Genomic DNA, 22482 nt, shown 5'->3' on the forward strand with positions numbered 1-22482 from the left:
AACCAGGTTTTCCACTCTATTTCAAAACACTTGACAATAAGAAACCAATGCCAAATCCAATATTGTTGCCAGTGGCGTAGGGTGGGTTTTGAGCGCCCGGGGCAGTTTAAAGTTTTGTGCCTCCTCATTAGCGGGGGGTGGTGGGGGGGGGGGGGGGGGTGGAAAGGGGAAGGGGAAGGAACACGTTTTTGGTCTCTTCCTTCGGGGGGATGCGGCCTAATGGCGGAGTTGGCGGCCTCGGAGATGGGGCAGAGGCGGCGGCGGCTGGGACAGCGACAGCGGCGGCCTGGCCTTGGAGCGGGGACAGCAACAGCAGTGGCCTAGCCTCGGAGCCGGGACAGCGGCGGCAGCGTCTGGGACGACGGCAGCAGCAGCGGCGGCCTGGACTTGGAGCGGGGACAGCGACAGCAGCCACACGGCACCTGAGCTGGAGCAGCGGCAGTGGCGACCTGGCCTCGGAGTTGGGACAACGGCGAGCAGAACTCGGAGCTGGTCGGGCCTCTGTAGAAGCAAGCCCCGCGCTGTTTTATACTCACAGCTCCAGATAACTCCTCCTCGCTCCAAGGGCTCCACGGGCCTCTTAATTTTACAATTTTTTTTATCCAACAATTTTTTTTGCGCCCCTAAAAATTTAGGGGCGCAACCGCCCCTCTGCCCCCCCCCCCCCCCCCCCCCCCCGCCCTCCCCCCTGATTGTTGCTAATAGTAAATGTTTGGAGAATGGAAGGAAACAGAGTAGGTGCTTATTTTTATTCTTTTGTAGCCAAGTTTACATAGAATTATTTATAATATGACCAAGTCTTTATAAAGAACGTGAGGATGGACAGTTATCAGACATTTGTTGAATCAATCGTTACTTATACAATTTCCTGCATACGCAAGAAGCCTGTTACAAAAACAGAAGTGGGCGAGTCCAAAATCAACAATTCTTCAGGAAATCCACGGAGGTTGAGTTTTATGCTTCTGCTGTTTAAGAACTACCTTCAGAGGTTTTGTGAAGCTGGAAGGATCGAAAGCCAGTCTTACAGGTTTTCTGCGTGAAGAATGTGGTGAGCAAAGTTTATTTTATATGGAAGGACTAGATTTTACCTGATGCAATATTATTTTGCTGGGCTTAGGAGTATTCACTGCCAGATATGCAGTATGGCATTGAATAATTTATTTGCTTTGGGCAAATTATTGTTCATTTAATACTGTAAATTAGGTAATTTAGTAATTGTAAAATCGTTGATTATCAACTCAACAGGCTGTACTTGGATAATAGATTTAGCCAAGTTATTTATTAAAAATAATATTGATTAAATAGAATTATGACCAAACTATAACAGTGTGACATTTTGACGCAGCAATAACTCACATACATCACATTTATACAAGGTGGAAATAAAGGGCATCTATAGCTAGAAGCATTTGGAGCAGTGGTTCCCAACGTGGGGCGTACGCCCCACAGGGGGGCAATATGATTTTTAAGGGGGGCAATTGAGCGCGACTGGGTCCAAATTTTCGATTTTTTTTTTTGGATTGTCCATCAGGTAGTTTGTGTCATATGTAGTTTATGTTCCAGATGTTATTTAGAGTAAATAATTTTTTGGGGGTAAAAAAGGTCTTTATTGTGTAGTTATTACATAATCACCGCGCCATCGCTCTTCATGCACGTCGCACGAAGCGCGCGAGGTCATGGGAGAACCTTATTTATTGAATTGGATTTAGAAATGCGATTCAAAGAGCTTTTGCTAAGTTACCCTTATATCTATTTCCTCCGTTTTCTCTCAAGGGAAAGCAAGGGGGGGGGGGGGGGGCATCAGGATTTTAGAGGTGATTAGGTGGGGCATGGCCAAAAAAAGGTTGGGAACCACTGATTTGGAGAGTAAAGGAAACGATCTTTAAAATAAGTGGCAACTGATAAATGCCCAACACATAATTAGAAAACTACACAGAATACAGACTGCAAGAGAAGTTTGGAAGGCCACAGAAAATGTATTTAAAAAAAATAGCGGATAAGATAAAATGGAATAATAATTGTCAAGGCATTCTAAATTCTTGTTTATTAGTCTGGATGTTAAAGGAAGTAGGTGTTTGATTTATTTGACAAAGTAACGGAAAGAGTTGTTGAAAGTAACAAAATAATTGTTGTGCACATGAAGTCTCAAAGGCAGTGAAGAAAGTATCACATGACAGGCATATTGGAGTATATTAAGTGAATATTGACAACTTGGATATTTAATTGGTAGATCTTTTCTCCATCTTTTGAGTGCAAGCCACATTTGTTGACTTCTGTTAAAATATGCAGCTACCCGACATAAATACTTGGTAATATCACAAGGTATTTTTTTAATTGGTTTTGGTGGTCCAGGTGATTACTGGGAGCTGCTTGGAGCTTTGGGTTGGGCTAAGTGGTGAGTTCATGAGTAGTGTTTATATTCACGAAAATACAAAGCTTGACAAATGAATAAACAGCAGGACATCAGGAGGGCAATTTCCTTTAAGGGCAATCTTCATAGTCTTTCCCTCAACTCTCCCCTTCAAACGGTCTTTTCTCTAGCTGTATGTCAGCTTCTCTAAATATAGGTTTCCACCCTGCCCTGACTCTGCTCATTAACCTCCGTGTACAATCACTCACATTACCAACCACTAACTATCCTTGCTGGCAGGAAAACTGTGGCTTAACTAATTGCATGAGCCTTCAGAGGAACTTAGACCACCACAGAGTGTGTCTGCTGAGCTTCATTTGTTTTTCTCGCAAACAATAGTTTTTTTGCATTTAAACCATGCGGTCAGTTCCATAATCCTGTTTCCTGTGTAATTACTGAACTCACTGGGAAACACTTCCATGGATATACAGGATAAATACAGAGCTCAATGATTCGCAGACTTTAAGTTAATAGTACAACCTTATCTGTACCACAGCCAATAAAATACACCCAGGTCTGTCTGGAGAGGGAACTCGTCCCAAAATAAGGCATTAGTCTCTCTGATAGAGTGCCGAAAAGAAACATACAAAACAAACTGAAGATCCCATATTCTTTTTAATATTTGTAATTACTGCAAGTATTACAAACATTAACTTCATTTGAACCATATAAAGCAATAGAAAAATATAAACAGACTATTTCAACATTTATAATCATGGACAAGAGACTACGGATGCTGGAATCCTAAACAAAGACAAACTGCCTGAAGAATTTGGCAGGTCAGGCAGCAACTGTGAAGGGAAATAAACAGTCCACGTTTTGTGTCGGGACCCTTTCTCTGGGTAAAAGAGTAGAGGGGAGACAGCTAGCTTAAAGCGAGGGGGAGGAGTGGGAGGGGGGGGGGGGTGGGTCAAGAGCTGTCACATGACAGATGGAGGAGGGCAGGATTGGTGGATGGAGGCAGCAAGATGAGCATAACAACAGAGGCTGAGAGGTAACCTGGCTCTGCAGACGAGGTCATGTGATGGGAATGGAGGGTATGGAACCACATTGGGGAGGTGTGAGGTGGGCAGCTGGGAACTGTGGGTTGGGGGAGGATGAGAGGAGAGAGTGGGGATGAGGCCACCATCAATCACAGTGGACGGAGCAAGTTCTGTTTCCAAACCTGGCAACATTCCCCAGCGCTTACACTGCTACATCAATGACTGCATTGGTGCTGCCTCGTACACCCGTGCAGCAATTGTCAATTTCTTCAGCTTCACCACTAACGTCCATCCTACCCTAAAATCGACAGACCATTTCTGACACGTCCCTCTCCTTTCTTAATCTCTTGGTCTTCCTCACAGGCATTTACAACAAACTCTCTCACTCCCAAGATTCAAGAGAGTTTATTGTCATGTGTCCCAGATAGGACAATGAAATTCTTGCTTTGCTTCAGCACAACAGAATATTGCAGGCATGAATAATACAGAACAGATCAGTGTGTCCATATACCATTAAATATATATATATATATTTACACACATAAATAAGCAAAATAAGGTGCAGGTACCCCTTCCGATTCTGTCTCTATTAAGGATGCCACCCCCTTCTCTCAGCTTCTCTGCTTCCACCACATCTGTTCTCGAGATGAGGCCTTGCACTCCAGTCATTCCTCAGGAAGTAGCCCCCACGCTGTGACTGATGGTATACTAGCCCATATCTCCTCCCCACACACACCCGGTCTTAGCCCATCTCCACCAGGATAGAATAGGGAAAGAGTTAACTTGGACTTTAGCTTCCACCCCACCACCCTTTGCATCCAGCACATCATTCTCTGACATTTCCGCCAGCTACAAGGCATCCCGCTACCTCTCACATCTTTCCCTATCCGCTCCTTTCTGCCATCCAAAGGTCCACCTTCTCCGGGATTCCCTGGCCTGCTCATCCATCCCTCTCCCGAGGCCATTTCTCCTGAAACTGTCGGAGGTGCAACACCTGTCACTGTACTTTCACCCAAAGGAAAGGTCCCGACCTGAAATGCCAACTACATTTCCCACCACAGAAGCTGCCTGACCCACTAAGTTTATCCAGCAGGTTGCATTTTGCATGCATAAAATGATTTTGGCTTTCCCATTTGTCTGGTGGGAGCAGGACTGTTGGATGGGAGCTTCGTCAGCTTTGGCTTTGATATTCTCCTGTTCCCCAACTGCTTGATAGGTCAACGAGGAAAAGGGACGAGAAAGTGAATGGCTATTATGTACTCATGGCATACCCAAGAATAGTGTTTTGCAGCAAAAACATAGAGCATGTTGTGAGAAATAGAAGCACCAAGCAGCCAATGTCACATACAGCAAATCTCAATATTTTTAAGCCAAATGCTGCATTAATCATTCTTACGTATAGTACCTAGATTTTGCCTGTCATTGTGATCTGTGCAATTAAGGATTTATTTTTATGCAGTTTTGTATTAATTAGTGCTATTTGATCTATTCTTCACATACAGACGACTCTTGGTAGTGTGAACTGTTGATACAGGTGACGCCCAAAGATACAAGAGAACATGTTCCGACTGTTGACGTTAACTGTGGTGATCTATGGTAAGATTGTACTTCCTCTGCTATTTATTGAACTGATTTGTCACTCTGTGATACCACAAGAACATTCTTCTGCACTAATAAAAGATTAAAAATACCACCATCTATGGACCACATCTCTAATCTTGCTTGGATTTTCCCACTACTGTATACCATGGTGAGCACTGCTCACTGGGAGTGATGGACCAACATGGCTCTAGGAAGATTGGCCTGGTAAAGGAGTGCAAGTGAACTAGCAACTTGTGATGTGGATAACCTCATCATACAGGTTACATTTGTGTGGGAGTGGAGAGAGAGGGGTCAGGACCTTCCCAGCCAGGCACATTTAGAGGTAAAGCAAAGACATTTTCAAGGTTGAGGTGTGAATGTTATCATTAAATGTGTTACAATGAGAGACCACAAACATGGCTGAAGCACTTGCTGAGATGTTATTTTCATTTGGTATCATTGCGATGGCTTATTTCGCCTTATAAAAGCACATGATTAGTTTATGATATTTATCTGACAGTTCTGATAGTACATTAGTTGTGAGAACCAATGGGTTACTTTGTGAAAGATTAAATGAAACAAGTTTACAAATCAGAGAGTTATTCTATCCCAGCTGTATGATATGTGCACCTTACATCATCTCAGCAAAACACTCCAAATTCTCCAGAATTCTAGCAAATCAGTCAAGAGTCAAGAGTGTTTAATTGTCATATGTCCCAGATAGAACAATTAAATTCTTACTTGCAAGGTCAGTGTCCTCTCCAAGGCTAACATTCGTACAACCAGGGATCAAGTTCTACTCAGTTATCAATGTTGAGCAGAGCATGTCACTTGCGTGAGTGACACAGGACTCCTGTAGGATTGGCATTTTGTACAGAACTCTGGCATCAGAAGAGAAACCAGGCAGAGGTTGTGCTCAAACCCTCCGGATAAAATTTGGCACTAACACGTCAATTCTGGTCCATGATTACTCAAAGTGGAGAGGGATATTAGGGATGGTATTGGGTACCTCGAGTCCCTGCATTTAGAGAACTCAGAAGACCAGTGTTGGGTACAAAATGCTGGATTAACTCAGTGGGTCACTGGAGAAAATGGATAGGTGATGGTTTGGGTCGGGCACCTTCTATAGAAGACCTGTGTTAGCAGTTTCAGGAGTGTCCCAACATGATGAGCGGGACAGAACAGACCGTGGTGCCGTGGTTATCCCCTGGTGGCAGGCCTGGAGCCGGGAAATCTGCCCTGTAGAGGGAGGGAAGCCGCCAATATGTCCCCTGCTCATCCCCGCAATTATCAGTGAATATCCCTACCTCTGACCTTAAGGTGAAGCAGTTGAAGATGAATGTGCCTAGGATTGGGTCAAGGAATTCTCCAGTAACTTCCTCAGGCTAGGATCATTGACCCGCATTTTTCATATTCCTCAGTATGTTGTGTAACTCAAATCACCACAGTCTTGTTCCCCTCATTGGCAACAACCTCAGTTTTACCTCTATTGTACAATTTGACAGTTTCATTATTCCAGAGTTTGAAGCTTGTCTCTAATCCCTCTGGTGCTTGCTCTCATTACTGCCACCTTCTGCAATCCAGTTTATTCCTCAATTCTAACCTCTTACCCATCTTCATTTTCCATTGTCCGACCACTGGTGACTGTGCAGTTCATCCTCGTTGACATTAAATGTCAATACATGAATTGATCAGTTTGTGTTAATCAGGCTTATTAATGGTAATCAATTGACAACTGTGGTTATAATTAATAGCACATCCCAATCCCAATGTTTGCTTTGGGAGAGACACATTCATCAACCCTCTTTTTCCTTCTCTTCACGCAGCAGCAGCTTTGCAAAAGAGCCACAAGTTTAAACACATATTGGCACAATTTTGTTTATGGTTACAGAAATTCTGCTGTTCGGAGGCGTGCAAGGTTGGGTCTACCATCACCACGATATTACCATGGTGTGGGAAAATGCTAGGAACTACTGTAAAGAACATTACACTGACATGGTGGCAATACAGAATATGGAAGAAAATGATTACCTGATGGAATATTTGCCAAAGGGATACGCACAAGTCTGGATTGGTTTGAGGATGATAAACAACAGCTGGACCTGGATTGGAACGAACCGGAAACTGGAGAATGTGGCTATGAACTGGGCTCCTGGAGAGCCAAGCAATGGAAAGAATAATGAAGACTGTGTGGGGATGTATATCCAGGCGGCAGCAAATTCAGGAAAGTGGAGCGATGAACCTTGCATGGATATGAAAAGACCACTGTGTTTCCAAGGTAACAAAGAAAACACAAGGGGATATAAAAAAACTTGCATTTTAAGCACTAGCTTAAACACTAGGAAGAGGTCAGAAGGTCTTATAATTGGTATAAAAAGAAAATGTTGGAGAAACCCAACGGGTTCAGGGAGTAGCTGTGGAAGGAAATGGACGGATCACCATTTTGGATTGGCACCCTTCTTTAGATTGGTGACAATAGCGGAGAGAAAGCTGGAAAAGAGAGGTGGGGGTGAGGCAAAGCCTGGCAGGTGATCGGTGGATACACATGGAGAGGTTTCATTGGCAGATGGGTGGGGTGTGACAAAAGTGGTGAGAAGGAGATAACGGGATATCAGATAAAGAGAGTGAAATGTAAAGCTAGGGGGAGATATATTGGGTGAAAGGGGTGAAAGGAAATGAAAGGGAGGGTGAATAGAAGTGAAATGTGGAACTCAGGCATGTGAGAAAGCTGAAAATCTCGGAGAAAACCCACGCCAGTCACGGAGAGAACGTACAAACTCCGTACAGACAGCGCTCGTAGTCAGGATCGAACCCGGGTCTCCGGCGCTGCAAGCGCTGTAAAGTAGCAACTCTACCACTGCACCACAATTTGAAATAAGTGGAATGTGTAAGATAAAAATATTATGGATACAAGTTTAAAGATAGCAAAAGACAAATTTTGGAATGATGTTGTGTTATTCCTCATTCAAAACATAGTCAACACATCAAATTCAACCATATAAAATCCTTGGAATCATGGCAGACCAAATGTAATTGCATAATGTGAACATTTTGGGCCATTTGGAATGACCTAGCCGAGGACAAGTTTTGATTAGCACTTAAAATTGATCAATTAATTGCGTAAATTTGCCACATCTTTTTGCAGCTTCATGCACTCCAGACTCTTGCAATGGTCATGGTGAATGTGTGGAAAGAATTGGTGAATTTACATGTGCTTGTAACGAAGGATTCTCTGGAGTTCGATGTGAAAAAGGTGAGTTTTTCCATAAACTCAATATTGGTTGATCATCTTGTTTACTAAAGCTCTTCGGGGAAGAAAATCTGCTACACAATGAATTTTATTTTAATTGCAAATTTTGGAAATCTGAAATGAAATAAAAAATAAATTTAAAAGCACTCAGAGGATCAGGCAGCATCTGTGGAATGAGCTAATACCTCAGGTCTTAGATAGACACAAAAAGCTGGAGTAAAGGGCCTGTCCCATTTTCACAACCTAATTCACAACCTTTTTTACTTGTGGACATTTTTCATCATGCTAGGAAAATGGGGCCAAGATGAACTAAACTCATCTGCCTACATATGATCCATATCCCTTAATTCACTGCAAGTCAATGTACATAATCTTTACATGTGCCACGAAAATAGTTTTGGCTTTTAAAAATGTATATATTGTTTTCCAATATTTCATCGACTCGCTAATTTCTCAACTAATATTAATATTTCTTTTTTAGTTCTTCCGTGCCTCATACTGGAGGCTCGTGATCCAGTCATTATGAACTGTTCTCATCCTTACAAGAATTTCAGCTACAACTCTATGTGTGACTTTAGCTGTGCAGAAGGATTTCTGTTACAAGGAGAAAGAAGGGTGCAATGCACAGCTTCTGCAGAGTGGACTAAAGACATACCTAAGTGCGAAGGTATAATCTATGTTTCTATTCCAAATTTGCTCTCCCCGGGGTAATCTTCTGATTGCATATCATCACTGGCCAGTAATATAGCAATTGAGCAGTGCAGTTCTTGTCCAGTAGATTACTATGAATATTTCACGTTAGTCCATATTGCTGGACAGAGCAGGAGAAGCCTTTCCCGCAACAAACTTGAATGGAGCTTACCTGAGCATTTCCGATGTTAATTTGAGAATTGGAAAATGATCCATCTTCAGCGTTGATTTGCTGTATCATTCACTAGAGTCTTTGTGAGTGAGAACTCCACTAGTTCACTGTCAGTAAATGAAGCCAACACCCCCACACCTTAACCAATAAATAACTGAAAACATTGTGAGTTGCCCCTTTTAAACAGGAGCAGGGGCTTTCACTGAAATTCCTGGACTGCTAGAAGTAGTCCTCTTAAAGCAGCAAGCATCTATTAATTGATACTTTTTTGTGAACTTTGTTACTAAATTTCTCTTATTAAAACTTCACATGTAACGATACGATACGATAGAACTTTATTTATCGCAGGAGGGAAATTGATCTGCCAACGGTCATACAACACAAGATACATGAAACATGAAATTAAAGTGACAAGTGGAAAGGATTGGGGATGTGCAAAGATTTGTGGAGGGGTGTGGGGATGGGGGGTGGGGGGTGGGTGGGGTGGGGGAGGTAGTCAGTCTACCCCACGACAGAAGGGGGAAGAGTTGTAAAGTTTGATAGCCACAGGGAAAAAGGATCTCCTGTGGCGTTCTGTGCTGCATCTTGGTGGAACCAGTCTGTTGCTGAAGGTACTCCTCAGGTTGACCAGTGTGTCAAGGAGGGGGTGAGCTGTATTGTCAAGGATGCTCCGCAGTTTGAGGAGCATCCCCCCCACTCCAGGACCACCTCGCATAAATCCAACTCTGCCCCCAGGACGGAGCCAGCCTTCTTGATGAGTTTGTTAATCCTAAAGTAACTCTTTCTGCATTCCAAGTGTATCCCAGCATGGGAACCACTACACTGCAGTGGGAACGTGACCACAGTTCCTTTCTTGTCATAATAACTTCTAGAATTAAAGATAATAGTGATAATTAATTGTTGAATTCTATATACCAATAACTTTTGATATCTTCTCAAAATGTTCAGCTGTCGGTTGCAGAAGATTGGAGTTTTCTCGAAAGGATTCCATGAAATGCTCTGGTCCAAATGGACAATTCAGATACAATGCAACCTGCACCTTTGGCTGTAGAGAAGGATATGCGCTGAGAGGATCAGAGAGCCTCCAATGTTTAGCGTCTGGACAATGGACAGGGCCTGTCGTCCGTTGCACAGGCATGGTTTCATTTTATATTTTGTTATATCAAACTTCTTGAAATTAAAATGTCTTGTTTCTTAGCCATTTCTTTTAAGGAAACAACTTCCTTATCAGTCTTCACTTGTATTTCTTGCAGTCCAACAATGTGAAACCTTGGTAATTCCTGAGCACGGCAACATGAGTTGCATTCATCCCATTGCAAAGTTCAAATACAACTCAACGTGTGACTTTAGCTGCTCTGAAGGATTTGCATTAAATGGACTGAGCAGGCTCCAGTGTAAGGATCTTGAACAGTGGTCAGCACAACCTCCGACATGTGAAGGTACAGTGCAGGTAGACAGTTTTATTCGACTGTCTGCAGTTTGTACAAACAGTAATAGATATCTATTAAAAAAATAAATCACCACAGAGGCATCTAATTGCAGGAACTATGTAAATATAGTGATCCTAAAATAAAATGTTTAAGTGGGTACTTATTTGTATCCATTTATCTCTCTTTCCCACCAGTCATTCATCCAAATAGCTGACCTGTGGGCTTGATCTGATACAATCTGGCTGGTAGCAGGATTTGATCACTTCAGTCTCAATTCAGCTCTGACATAATGCTTTACCTTTCCACGTTGTTCCCTCACACCCACATCAATGAAATCTGCCTCGCTTTAAGCCATGATTAGCTAGAAAATCCTAAATGAAAACCATTATTTTTGAACTCTGACGTAAAAAATGGCATACTACCAATGATTTCTCTCTTCCCTTGGTAATTTGTTAAACACACCAGTACAGCCTAATTTCCCTGTTCAATTTAACTGAGCTTTAAATCTCTCATCCTTTCCGTCACTACCACTATCCTCAGCAATATTAACTATTTCCTCCTCTCTCGTCCTAACCACAGCCTTTCATTGGCACAAGATAAAATTCTTCAAACTGTTTCCTTGTTTGCCAATTACTAATATCGCCATTCCAAAATTCACCTCTTTGTGCTTGTGCTGTTTGACTATGACCATGAACATCACTAACCTAATTAGATTCCCTATAGATTCCCATGCATTGACTTCATTGTTTGCATGTCCAAACCCTACAATCTTTATCGCTTATGATGAACATTTAACTTGCATTGTACATAATAACCTCTCAAATCTTCTTATTGCAGCGGTGAAATGCAGTGAACTTACGGCCCCGCCTAATCTCATCATGGACTGTTCTGGCCCTTTTAGACCTTTTAGTTACAGCTCAATATGTGACTTCTCCTGCAAGGATGGATTTAACTTGCAGGGGTCAGACAGACTCCAGTGTGACGTTTCTGGGCAATGGACATCAAAGATACCCATCTGTAAAGGTATACCAAATAATCACGTGAAATGTTAGTTTTCTTAGTTATTAAAATTAAAATAAGCATTATCTTAACATGAATATGGTGTTGCAAGAAATTGGAAAGAATATTACAAATGATAATGTCATAAGGCCTTAAAAATATCCATTGACTTGGCCTCCACAGCCTTCTGTGGCAAAGAACTGCACAGATTCACCACGCTCTGACTTAAAGAAACTCTTCCTCATCTCCTGCCTTATACGAACGTCCTCTAATTCTGAGGCTAGACTAGGCGTCCCAAAGTTGTTTCCGTCTTCGGAACACTTTCCCACTTTATTGGCGTTTCAGCCTCGTTTCCATCGACTCTATCCAGTTGAATCTCCTACCAGTTTGCAGTCTGATAAGTCAGACGTCAGCTCGGTATGTGATAAATATCCGTAGACCCACACAGGCTATCGCATTCCTAGCCTTTTCCTCGCCATTGAATTGTAACGGGCCAAAGGAATCTTTGTGGCAAAAAACTGCAAAGATTCACCACCACAGCTCTGACTTAAAGAATTTAGGACTTTTCAACTCCATCTCCTCAGATTCAATCACGCTCTAATATGAACTAGTTCTCCATTGGCACTGATGGCAGTCCCCGGGCCTCCACAGCCTTGCAGCTGTGGGACACAAAGGACCCTGGACCTTCCATTTATCAACTCCTCTATAAAGGTGATGTCCTCCACCCGTTGGCATGAACGTCCTCTAATCTTCTGAACTATTCACAAAGACTCTAAACTACTCCACCTTCTCCCATCCGAAACAACACCCCATTCACTTATTCACCCTCTATCCAAACCTTTTTTTCGGTATGTTTCATGATTCGGTATGTGTTTCAATGAGGTCCCCCCTTATTCTTCTAAATTCCAGCGAGTACAGGGATGATTTAAGGCTTCTTTTAAAATGCCAACCTTTCAATTATTGTGATTTAGTTCTCTAAAGGTAACATGAACCCAGGAAACTGAGACCAACATCTCTAGTAAAATAACTATTCAAAATACATTTCTTAACCTAATCAATATACTAATTCTATATCTTCATTTAAACTTATTATAAAGTGTAAATGTACAGGATTGCAGTGTAGGCTTTGTCTCGTAAATAAATTTGACTGCCTGGTGCAGAAAAGGATCTTGGATAGAGATTCATCCTGACTGAATTTCAGAGCCTGTTCAATGTACACACACTTAACAACATTTAATATTAACACATCCAATGGAGAATACATTTCTACCCAGCATTTAGTTATTTAAGTTTTAAAATGGCAAGTTTTTCTATGAACAATGAATTGATGAATCTGCCAACAATTTCCTTTGATCTTTGGTCAATAGCTTTATTGAGAGGTGGCATCTTCTGACTAATTGCTGTAAACCAGTTAGGATTCTGAAAGACGTCTGCATTCAGGCTTTCCTGTTTCCTGGGCTAATGGTTCTATAACAAAGCTAGAATGTCTGGTAATGACGTCAATAACATTGAAAGCTCGAATAATATATCTATCTATACTATTACTAAAACTCTCATCTTGACCACTGTAATTAAATTTGCGCAAAAGCGCTAGCTTATATTGCTAGGATTTTTCCGCCAACTTACTCACCGTTCTCCTCTGCTCCAAGAGCATCAAGTTTTGTTCCAATGGGTGAAATAATAGAAAAGTTATGAAGGTTTAAAAAATCATGAGATCAGCAGATTGGTCTTCTCGCCTGTCAATCACCATGAAGGTAATGCCCCTTCCAGGGGCAAGGAGAATAAAGCCCTGGAGGCCGGGCATGAGTCAGTCTGTCCAGAAGCCATGAGTGAGAGGAGTCCAGAACTGTGAATCTACAAGCCTTTAGTGAGTGAACTGTGTGTCGACAAGCCGTGCTGAGTGAACAGTGAATCCACCAGCGTCAGTGAATGAACAAGCCGTGGCTGAGTTCGGAGGTCGTTCTCAATCCAGAGGTCGCGCTTATTCCGGAAGTCGTGCTCAGTCCACAGGTCGTGCTCATTCCTGAAGTTGCGCTCAGTTCAGAAGTTGGGCGTGAGTATAGTCAAGAGAGTTTTACAGTCATACATCCCGGATGTGGGTGTGTGATGGAGGGTGTGTGTGTGTGTGTGATAGAGGGTGTGTATGTGTGAGATGGAGGGTGTGTGTGTGTGTGTGTGTGTGTGTGTGGGTGTGTGTGGGTGTGTGTGTGTGTGTGTGTGTGGGTGTGTGTGGTGTGTGTGTGTGTGTGTGTGTGTGTGTGTGTGTGTGTGTGTGTGAGAGAGACAGAAGTGTGTGTGTGGGTGTGTGAGTGTGTGTGTGTGTGATGGAGGGTGTGTGTGTGTGTGTGTGTGTGTGTGTGTGGTGGTGTGTGTGTGTGTGTGTGTGTGTGTGTGTGTGTGTGTGTGTGTGGTGTGTGTGTGTGTGTGTGTGGAGTGTGTGTGTGTGTGTGTGTGTGTGTGTGTGATGGAGGGTGTGTGTGTGTGTGTGTATGTGGGTGTGTGTGTGTGTGTGTGTGAGGTGAGTGTGTGTGTGTGTGTGTGTGTGAGGGAGGGTGTGTGTGTGTGTGATGGAGGGTGTGTGTGTGTGTGTGTGTGGAGGAGGGTGTGTGTGTGTGGGAGTGTGTGTGTGTGTGTGTGTGTGTGTGTGTGATGGATGAGTCCACCAGCCATGAGTGAGTGAACTGTGAGTCCAACAGCCATGAATGAGTGATCTGAGTCCACCAGCCGTGAGTGAAGTGTTAGTCCACAAGCCATGAGTGACTGAACCATGAGTTTGCCAGCCATGAGTGACTGAACTGTGAGTCCACCAGCTGTGAGTGACTGAACTGTGAGTCCACCAGCCGTGAGTGATGAACTGTGAGTCCAAGAATCCATTTGGCCCACAATGTCCATACTAACCCTCTGGAAACCAGTCCCTTCAGCCCACAACATCCGTACTAGCGCTCAAGAAAGCCCCCCCCCCCCCCCCCCCACTCACCACCAATTTTGGAATTGGTGGAGAGGTGGAATATTGCGTTGGGGGACCAGCCCTCCCGTGTGAGAATGGGACCCAACTGGGTCCCATAGTCTAGTTTACACAACTAAAAGTCTCATCTTGTATGTATGTATGTTCCCAAAATAGTGCCAAAACGGTACACGATAGCGCAACAATTTTAGGGGCGCCTTACCCACCATTCACCTGAGGTGTGCAGTATCAAGCTTTGTTATATTTTAAAAGTAAATCACTTTTTCAACTTTAATTAACTTTATACTGTGAACGGGACAGGTTTCAACGTGGCAGTCGTGCCTGCGCAGTGTGGTCCCACTTGCTGGGCCCGTCAGGCGCACATGCGCAGTTGGGGGATGGTTGCCAGGGCCGGTACCCGTGCATGCGCAGTTGGGGGATGGATGAGGAACAGCTTCTACAATAATACCATCACATTGCTGAACTCAGAGTCCCGCCGATAGATTTCTCCGGTCCCTCCGTCCCCATTGTTTAATTATTCTGTATTTTTTGATTATTCTGTATCTTCTCTCTTTCGATTTTTTTTTCTTTTTTTTTTTTTTCATTTCTTTATGCACAACTACTACAGACTGACGCAAAACTGCATTTCGTTGTACTCATACTTGTATTTGTGCGATGACATTAAAGTTGAATTGAATTGCCAGGCCTGGCGGCGGCGCGCCCAGAAAGAATGAAGAGGTGGAACTTGAAATAACTGAATGTCTCGAGGATCTCTGGCGTCCCAACAGGTCCACGGGTCGTCTAGTGTCAACTAAATCTCTATACATGCCCTGAATTGTCATTAACAGTGAGAAATAAATCTGACCCTGTCCTTCCTGATCTTCCCATAGCTGTCGGTAAATAATAAATCAGAACGGGAATGGAAACTTGGCGGATTTAATTTCTTTGTTTCATTTTGGCATGTTGATATCAATTCTATATAATGTTTCAAAGGCTGCTGAGTCAGTTAATTTAACACAAAATAAGAATTCTAGCAGAAAACCTCCAGACTGTCAAGCCCTGAACTGCACCATTGGATGCATTCATTCAGTTACACTGCAATGGAGCTTGATGCTGCCGTATAGATGATTTAAATTATAAACCAGTGTGTGTTGAACTTAAAAGCTTTACAAGTGTTATTTCATGTTTTAGCTGTTCAGTGTATGCCACTGAATATTCCTCATCGGGGTAACATGAACTGCCAACATATGTACGGCAACAACAGTTACAATGCAACATGCGTCTTCAGCTGCACTGAGGGATTTGTACTACACGGGTCCAACGATCTTCAATGCCAAGCATCCAGGCAATGGACAGCAGAGGTTCCTAGTTGTGAAGGTATTAAAGTGTGGAATCATTCCTGTTTATCAGTAGCAGGTCTTGATCTGAAATATGAAGAGAGTGCTTAATCTCATTTTGTTTTTCCTCTAACGTCACTCATTTACACAGGAGTGCAACATTTCAACAGTTGTCGGTAGCCTTCTCTGTAAATTCTCAAGAGGATACTGTGACATTGGGGGATGATGCCGGGTTTGGCAGTGACCACGCAGACATTAGCAGTAGGGTGAACTTGCATGATATATTTTATTTACAGTGGGAAGAAAGTCCAGGACTACATGGAACCGTTAGCCCTCACTAACAGGGCACATGTGCGGTGGTGCTGGCAATCTTGGGGTTGTCCCAGCAGCTTAGTCCTGGACTTTGAAAAAGGATGCATGGTGATGGCAGGCTTCTCCCTGCAGCTCACCCTTGCCTCGAGAGGTGGTGCTGGCGATCTCATGTTTATCCTGGCACATGCGGTGCACCAGGGACTCAGCCTCCACTCCCGCAACCGGGAGAATGCCACGTGTTGCCAGCCCTTTGGGTAACCTGGTAGAAGTGGGCAGTGCTGCAACCGGAGTCTTGTTGCATTACCAGGCGACTGAGGCAGACTGAGACACAGTTGCGACACATGCAGTGCTGCATGCTGCGACTGCATCCAACACCCCAGGACTTCATGTTGTGGCAGCAGCTGCAAACCCATACCCAATCCAACGCTGTCCAAGTATGCTTTACTGCTCACTCTATTCCCCTCCACTGCCAAACACTGCACTGCAGTGTCCACTGTAACCGAATTGCGGAGTAGAATTAGGCCATTCGGCCCATCGTGTTTACTCCGCCAGTCAATCATGGCTGATCTCTGCCACTTAATCCCATTTTCCTGCCTTGTCCCCATAACCCTTGACACCCGTTCTAATCAAGAACTTCTCTATCTCTGCCTTAAAAATATCCACTGACTTAGCCTCCACAGCCCTCTGTGGCAGTTCCGCAGATTAACTACCCACTGACTAAAGAAGTTCCTCCCCACCTCCTTTTGAAAGGAGCACCCTTTAATTTAATGACCTCTGGTCCTAGACTCTCCCACCATTGGAAACATCCTTTCTACATCCACTCTATCCATGCCTTTCACTATTCTATAAGTTTCAATGCGATCCCCCTCATTCTTCTAAACTCCAGCGAGTAGAAGCCCAGTGCTGTCAAACGCTCATCATATGCTAACACACTCATTCCAGGAATCACTGTATTTTATTGACAGCCCAGAATACAATCCAGCAGTTTTTTTCCATTGTATTATAATTTACATGGATAGTACGTACAATACTTGGCTTTCAATTCAATATTATGCATTGAGCAACATTGCCAACAATTTAAATGATCCCAACTTTTTTGGGTGAAGTAAGCAGGAATTTGCTATCTGATAGTAACAATATTTCTAATAAATGGACAATCATGTCCATTCTTACTTCATAGGCATTGGTTCTTTCCCATAATATGTCGGGGTAGAGAGTAAAGTCTGTAAAGGTAAAGCAAAATTGCTTCAACGCATGAAAAAAATCACTGATCTCTCATTTCAGCTACAAATTGCACAACACTGGTGAATCCTGAGCAAGGGACTGTAAACTGCTCCCATCCTTTTGGAAACTTCCGTTACAATGCAACATGCGACGTCATCTGTGAAAAGGGGTTTATAGTAAATGGATCAGGCACCGTTCAGTGTGGAGCCTCTGGACAATGGACACCACAAATACCCTCCTGTAAAGGTACCATGCATCTTAATGGTCTATTTATGTCTTACAAGACCGTAGCATTGCCCGGCGGCCTTCGGTGATGTAGAAACAGCCTTAAGGGCCTGTCCCACTTGGCAGTTTATTTCGGCGACCATCGACATCATTGACTGACGTATCAGGTCACTGAAAGATTTGTGGCGTGACTCGGCGGTGATGCGGCATGATGACGTAAGACGCGCAGTGTTTTTTCAAGTGTCGCAACTTTTGTTTTGTTGCCGCTAGATTTTGAAAATCTTTTGGAGACCCTGACATGACGCTGACAGTCGCCGGCAATAACGGCAAGTGGGACAGGCCCTTTAGCAAGGAACAGGCTCTACTAGTTTTAGTTTTAGTTTTAGTTTTGTTTGTAGATGATGCATAGCGATTTAGTTCCATAATTTAGTTGACATTATGACTGACTATTTTGTTCGGCTTGGTGTGGATGTGGGGTGGATGTATCCATTAGTGGGAGAGTCTAGGATGAGTCATAACCTCAGAATTAAAGGACGTTCTTTTAGGAAGGAGATGAGGAGGAATTTATTTAGTCAGAAGGTGTTGAATCTGTGTACTTCTTTGCTACAGAAGATTGTGGAGGCAAAGTCAGTGGATATATTTATTGCAGAGATAGATAGATTCTTGATTAGTACGGGTGTCAGAGGTTATGTGGAAAAGGCTGGAGAAAGGGGTTCGAAGGAAGAGATAGATCAGCCATGATTGAATGGCGGAGCAGACTTGATGGGCCGAATGGCCTAATTCTACTCTTAACACTTATGATCTTATGATCTAGAACCACACAGGAAAATATGCACATTGAAGAGCCCTGTGTCTATATTGCCAGTGTGAAGTCACTTCCTTAATGGGGCCCCATTCATTAGGAGCAATGACATCGAACCAGGCTGGTAGTCGTTGTGGCCCATAGAGTAAATCAGCTTTCAGCAGTAACTATTGTTCAAATATAATAAAGTCTCATCATATTCAAAATGGCACTTGGGTTTAGTGGAGATGTATACAAATGTTGTCCATTATCTCTTTTGTGCATAGAGTACTGCATTTTCGGCATACTTCGGTATAAACCATTATCTGCAGTTCTTTTCTACACATGTTGGATGATATTAGTTGGGGGTGGAACAAGGATCATAACACTATAAGAAATCCTGGAGCTGGTGGGGAAAGGTGAAGGCAAAAGATAATTGTTTAAATCATCAATCCATTGTATTGGAGTGGAATTTAATTTTGCTCAAGTGAACATGAAGCAGTTTTGTTGGGAAGGGAGTGGAGCATTAATAAATAACAAATACAAAGTCGGAATAAGTCAGCCATTCACTCCTGTTCTGATATTCAATAAGAACATGGCTGATTATTCCAGTGAAATCCACATCCCCAATTCCTATGGTGTCCAAAAATGTATCAACTGCAGCTGTAAGTATATTGAGCTAATGTGTACCCATAAGCTCTATGGGAAAATGTATTCTCAATATTCTCAACTCTCAATATTATACCATTTGCCATAATTTTGTGTGTTGGAAGAAATCAAGAAAAATCAGGTGACATGCTGCTTCCCAAGTCTTAAGGGGCTGTCCCACTGTATGAGCTAATTCAAGAGCTCTCCCGAGTTAGAAAAAAAATCAAACTCGTGGTAAGCTTGTAGATTGTACGTAGCGGGTACGTCAGAGCTCGGGACGTCTCTTAGTGGCTCATAACGCTAACGGCGGGTACTCGGGAAGCGCGGCAAGCTCGTGAAGACTCGTGAAGATTTTTCAACATGTTGAAAAATGTCTACGAGAGCCCCGAGTACCTACGAGTGGCTATTACCATAATTCTCCGAGTTCGAATCAGGGAAAACTCAGGAGAACTCTTGAATTAGCTCATACAGTGGGGCAGCCCATTTATACTAATTGCATGTAAATAGAATCAATGTTAATATGGGCACTAATATTCCAGCCATGAAATGTGACATGCTGAGGAGTCCAGAGAGAGGAAGCTACAACTGCACCGATCCCATCGATGACTTCAGTTACAACTCATCCTGTGATTTTAGCTGTGCTGAGGGTTTTACTTTAATGGGATCGGACAGACTTGAATGTGGAGCTTCTGGACAATGGACAGCACCACCACCAACATGTTCAGGTATTGCATTCATCAAAGGAAAACTGGCTTGTGATAGTTAAATGTTTCTGTGAGATTTTTTTTTCCAAAATAACACTGGCAACCTATATTTGTTTCAAAAGTATGTTGTGTATTTACAAGTGAATGGTGAAAGTTATTGAATCATAGAGTCATCCTCACTGTCTGCAGTACCACCACTTGTATTGTAATTGCATCCCCTCTTAATACAGGCTAAGGGCCGCAATGATGCACACAGTTAAACAGTCATATAGCTGGAATCCGATCACTTGGCCAACCTTGACCATACCAGCCAAGATGGCATACTGGGCTTATCCCATTTGTCTGCATTTGCCCATAACTTTATAAACCCTTGCTTTCCATATTTCTATCCAAATGTATTTTAAATTTTGTAATCGTATCCTTTTCTGTAGCTTCCTCCGGCAGCTCATTCCAGATACGGACTACCTACTGAGTGAAAAAGTTGCCCCTGAGCTTCCTCTTAAATCTCTCCTCTCTCATTTAAGCCAATGCCTTCCAGTGTTAGAATCTGCTACCCTGAGTAAAATACTGTGAGTGTTCACCTCATCCATGCCCCTTAATGAACTTGCACACCTCAAAAGGTCACCCCTCAGCCGCATGCTCCAAAGAATACAGTTCTGGCTTAACCACCTCTCCCTATAACTCAAGCTCAAAATCCTGGTGAATTTCTTTTGCACTCTTTCCAACTTAATAACATCCTTTGAGGATTTGAGTATAGGAGCAGGGAGGTTCTACTGCAGTTGTACAGGGTCTTGGTGAGACCACACCTGGAGTATTGCGTACAGTTTTGGTCTCCAAATCTGAGGAAGGACATTATTGCCATAGAGGGAGTGCAGAGAAGGTTCACCAGACTGATTCCTGGGATGTCAGGACTGTCTTATGAAGAAAGATTGGATAGACTTGGTTTATACTCTCTAGAATTTAGGAGATTGAGAGGGGATCTTATAGAAACTTACAACATTCTTAAGGGGTTGGACAGGCTAGATGCAGGAAGATTGTTCCCAATGTTGGGGAAGTCCAGGACAAGGGGTCACAGCTTAAGGATAAGGGGGAAATCCTTTAAAACCGAGATGAGGAGAACTTTTTTCACACAGAGAGTGGTGAATCTCTGGAACTCTCTGCCACAGAGGGTAGTTGAGGCCAGTTCATTGACTATATTTAAGAGGGCGTTAGATGTGGCCCTTGTGGCCAAGGGGATCAGAGGGTATGGAGAGAAGGCAGGTACGGGATACTGAGTTGGATGATCAGCCATGATCATATTGAATGGCTGTGCAGGCTCGAAGGGCCGAATGGCCTACTCCTGCACCTAATGAAATGAAATGAAATGATTCAATTTATTGTCATTGTCAGTGTACAGTACAGAGACAACGAAATGCATTTTTAGCATCTCCCTTGAAAGGGAGACACAGGGCGTCGCGGTGTGCCCGCGCCTGCCGCCGTACATTCCATTACAGGCTAAGGTGGGTGAAGTGTCTTGCCCAAGGACACAACGACAGTATGCACTCCAAGCGGGATTTGAACCGGCTACCTTCCGGTCGCCAGCCGAACTCTTAGCCCATTGTGCTATCTGCTGCCATTGTGCTATCTCTATGTTTCTATGTTTCTTCCTATAGCCTGGTGATCAGAACTGCACGCAGCACTCTAATGGCATGTACAGCTGCATCAGGTCACAACTTTTGCACTCAATACCCTTCCCAATGAAAACAAGGTGCCAAACATCTTCTTTGTCACACTGTACACCTGACTTGCCACTTTTACAGAACTATGCACCTGTACTCCCAAAAAAAAAAAAAAAAATCTCTCTGTTCCACTACACTCTCCAGAACTTTACTGTTTACTGTGTACGTCCTGTCCTGCTTTGACATCTCAGTTGTCCAAATTAACTTGCATTTGCCATTCCTTGGCCCACCGTCCCAACTGATCTAGATCTTGTTGAAAACTTAGATAACCTCCCTCAGTGTATCATGTGCCATGTATTTTGGTGTCATCTACAAATTTACTTACAACATGAACTACATTGTTACCCAAATAGATAACAAACAACAATGGCCTCAGCACCAATCCCTATGGCACACCACTGGTTGAAGGTCTCCAATCATACAAACAACCCTCTACAACTGCCCTTTGGCTCCTTCCCCCAAGCTAATTTTTGACCTATTTGGCTGGCTCACCTTGGATTGCACACACCTAACCTGCAGCCAAGCCTGCCGTATGGAACCTTGCAGAGGCTTTGCTAAAACATTAGTCACCCTCCAGTCTTCTGGGACTTCACTGGCATCGAAAGATGTTGTAAATATCCCTGCAAGGATCTCTGCAATTCCCTCCCTAGTTTCCCACAATGTCCAAGGATACACTTGATCGGGCCATGGGAATGTATCCACTTTAAAACCACCAATACCTCCTCTTTGGTGGTTTTATATGGCCCAAGGCATCATAACTATGCATCAATTCTTGAGCTTCCATGATCATCTCCTCAGTAAAAATGAATGAGAAATATTAATTTAATATCTCCCCATCTCATGGTTCTACACATGCTGATCTTTAAGGGGACCTAGCCACCATTTTACTTTTAACATGGCCACAGAATCTCTTGGGATTTTCATTTACTTTGTATATTAGCTCCATTTTATATGCTAGCTCCATCCTTTTGCCTCCCCTGATTGCCTTACTCATGCAGATTTGATTGATCTTAAACTATTTGCTATCCAGAGCTTCAACATCTCTCTTCAACCAGGGTTCCCTAAACTTGCCAG

The 22482-nt window shown here is 43.2% G+C and overlaps 1 protein-coding gene across 1 annotated transcript in view; it reads left to right on the forward strand.

Moving 5' to 3' along the window:
• The first annotated feature begins 930 nt into the window (after positions 1-930).
• LOC129701153 (P-selectin-like) overlaps positions 931-22482 on the forward strand; it is a 38518-nt gene continuing 16966 nt past the window's right edge. Inside the window, exons 1-11 of the mRNA XM_055642200.1 lie at positions 931-1048; positions 4896-4989; positions 6866-7252; positions 8120-8227; positions 8706-8891; positions 10035-10220; positions 10340-10525; positions 11354-11539; positions 15651-15836; positions 17393-17578; positions 19526-19711. Of these exons, the coding sequence (XP_055498175.1) occupies positions 4953-4989; positions 6866-7252; positions 8120-8227; positions 8706-8891; positions 10035-10220; positions 10340-10525; positions 11354-11539; positions 15651-15836; positions 17393-17578; positions 19526-19711 (1834 nt within the window). The 5' untranslated portion in view covers positions 931-1048; positions 4896-4952. The remainder of the gene's footprint in view (positions 1049-4895; positions 4990-6865; positions 7253-8119; positions 8228-8705; positions 8892-10034; positions 10221-10339; positions 10526-11353; positions 11540-15650; positions 15837-17392; positions 17579-19525; positions 19712-22482) is intronic.

Source organism: Leucoraja erinacea, chromosome 10, assembly GCF_028641065.1.
Source record: "Leucoraja erinacea ecotype New England chromosome 10, Leri_hhj_1, whole genome shotgun sequence".
In the NCBI taxonomy this organism is placed as follows: domain Eukaryota; kingdom Metazoa; phylum Chordata; class Chondrichthyes; order Rajiformes; family Rajidae; genus Leucoraja; species Leucoraja erinaceus.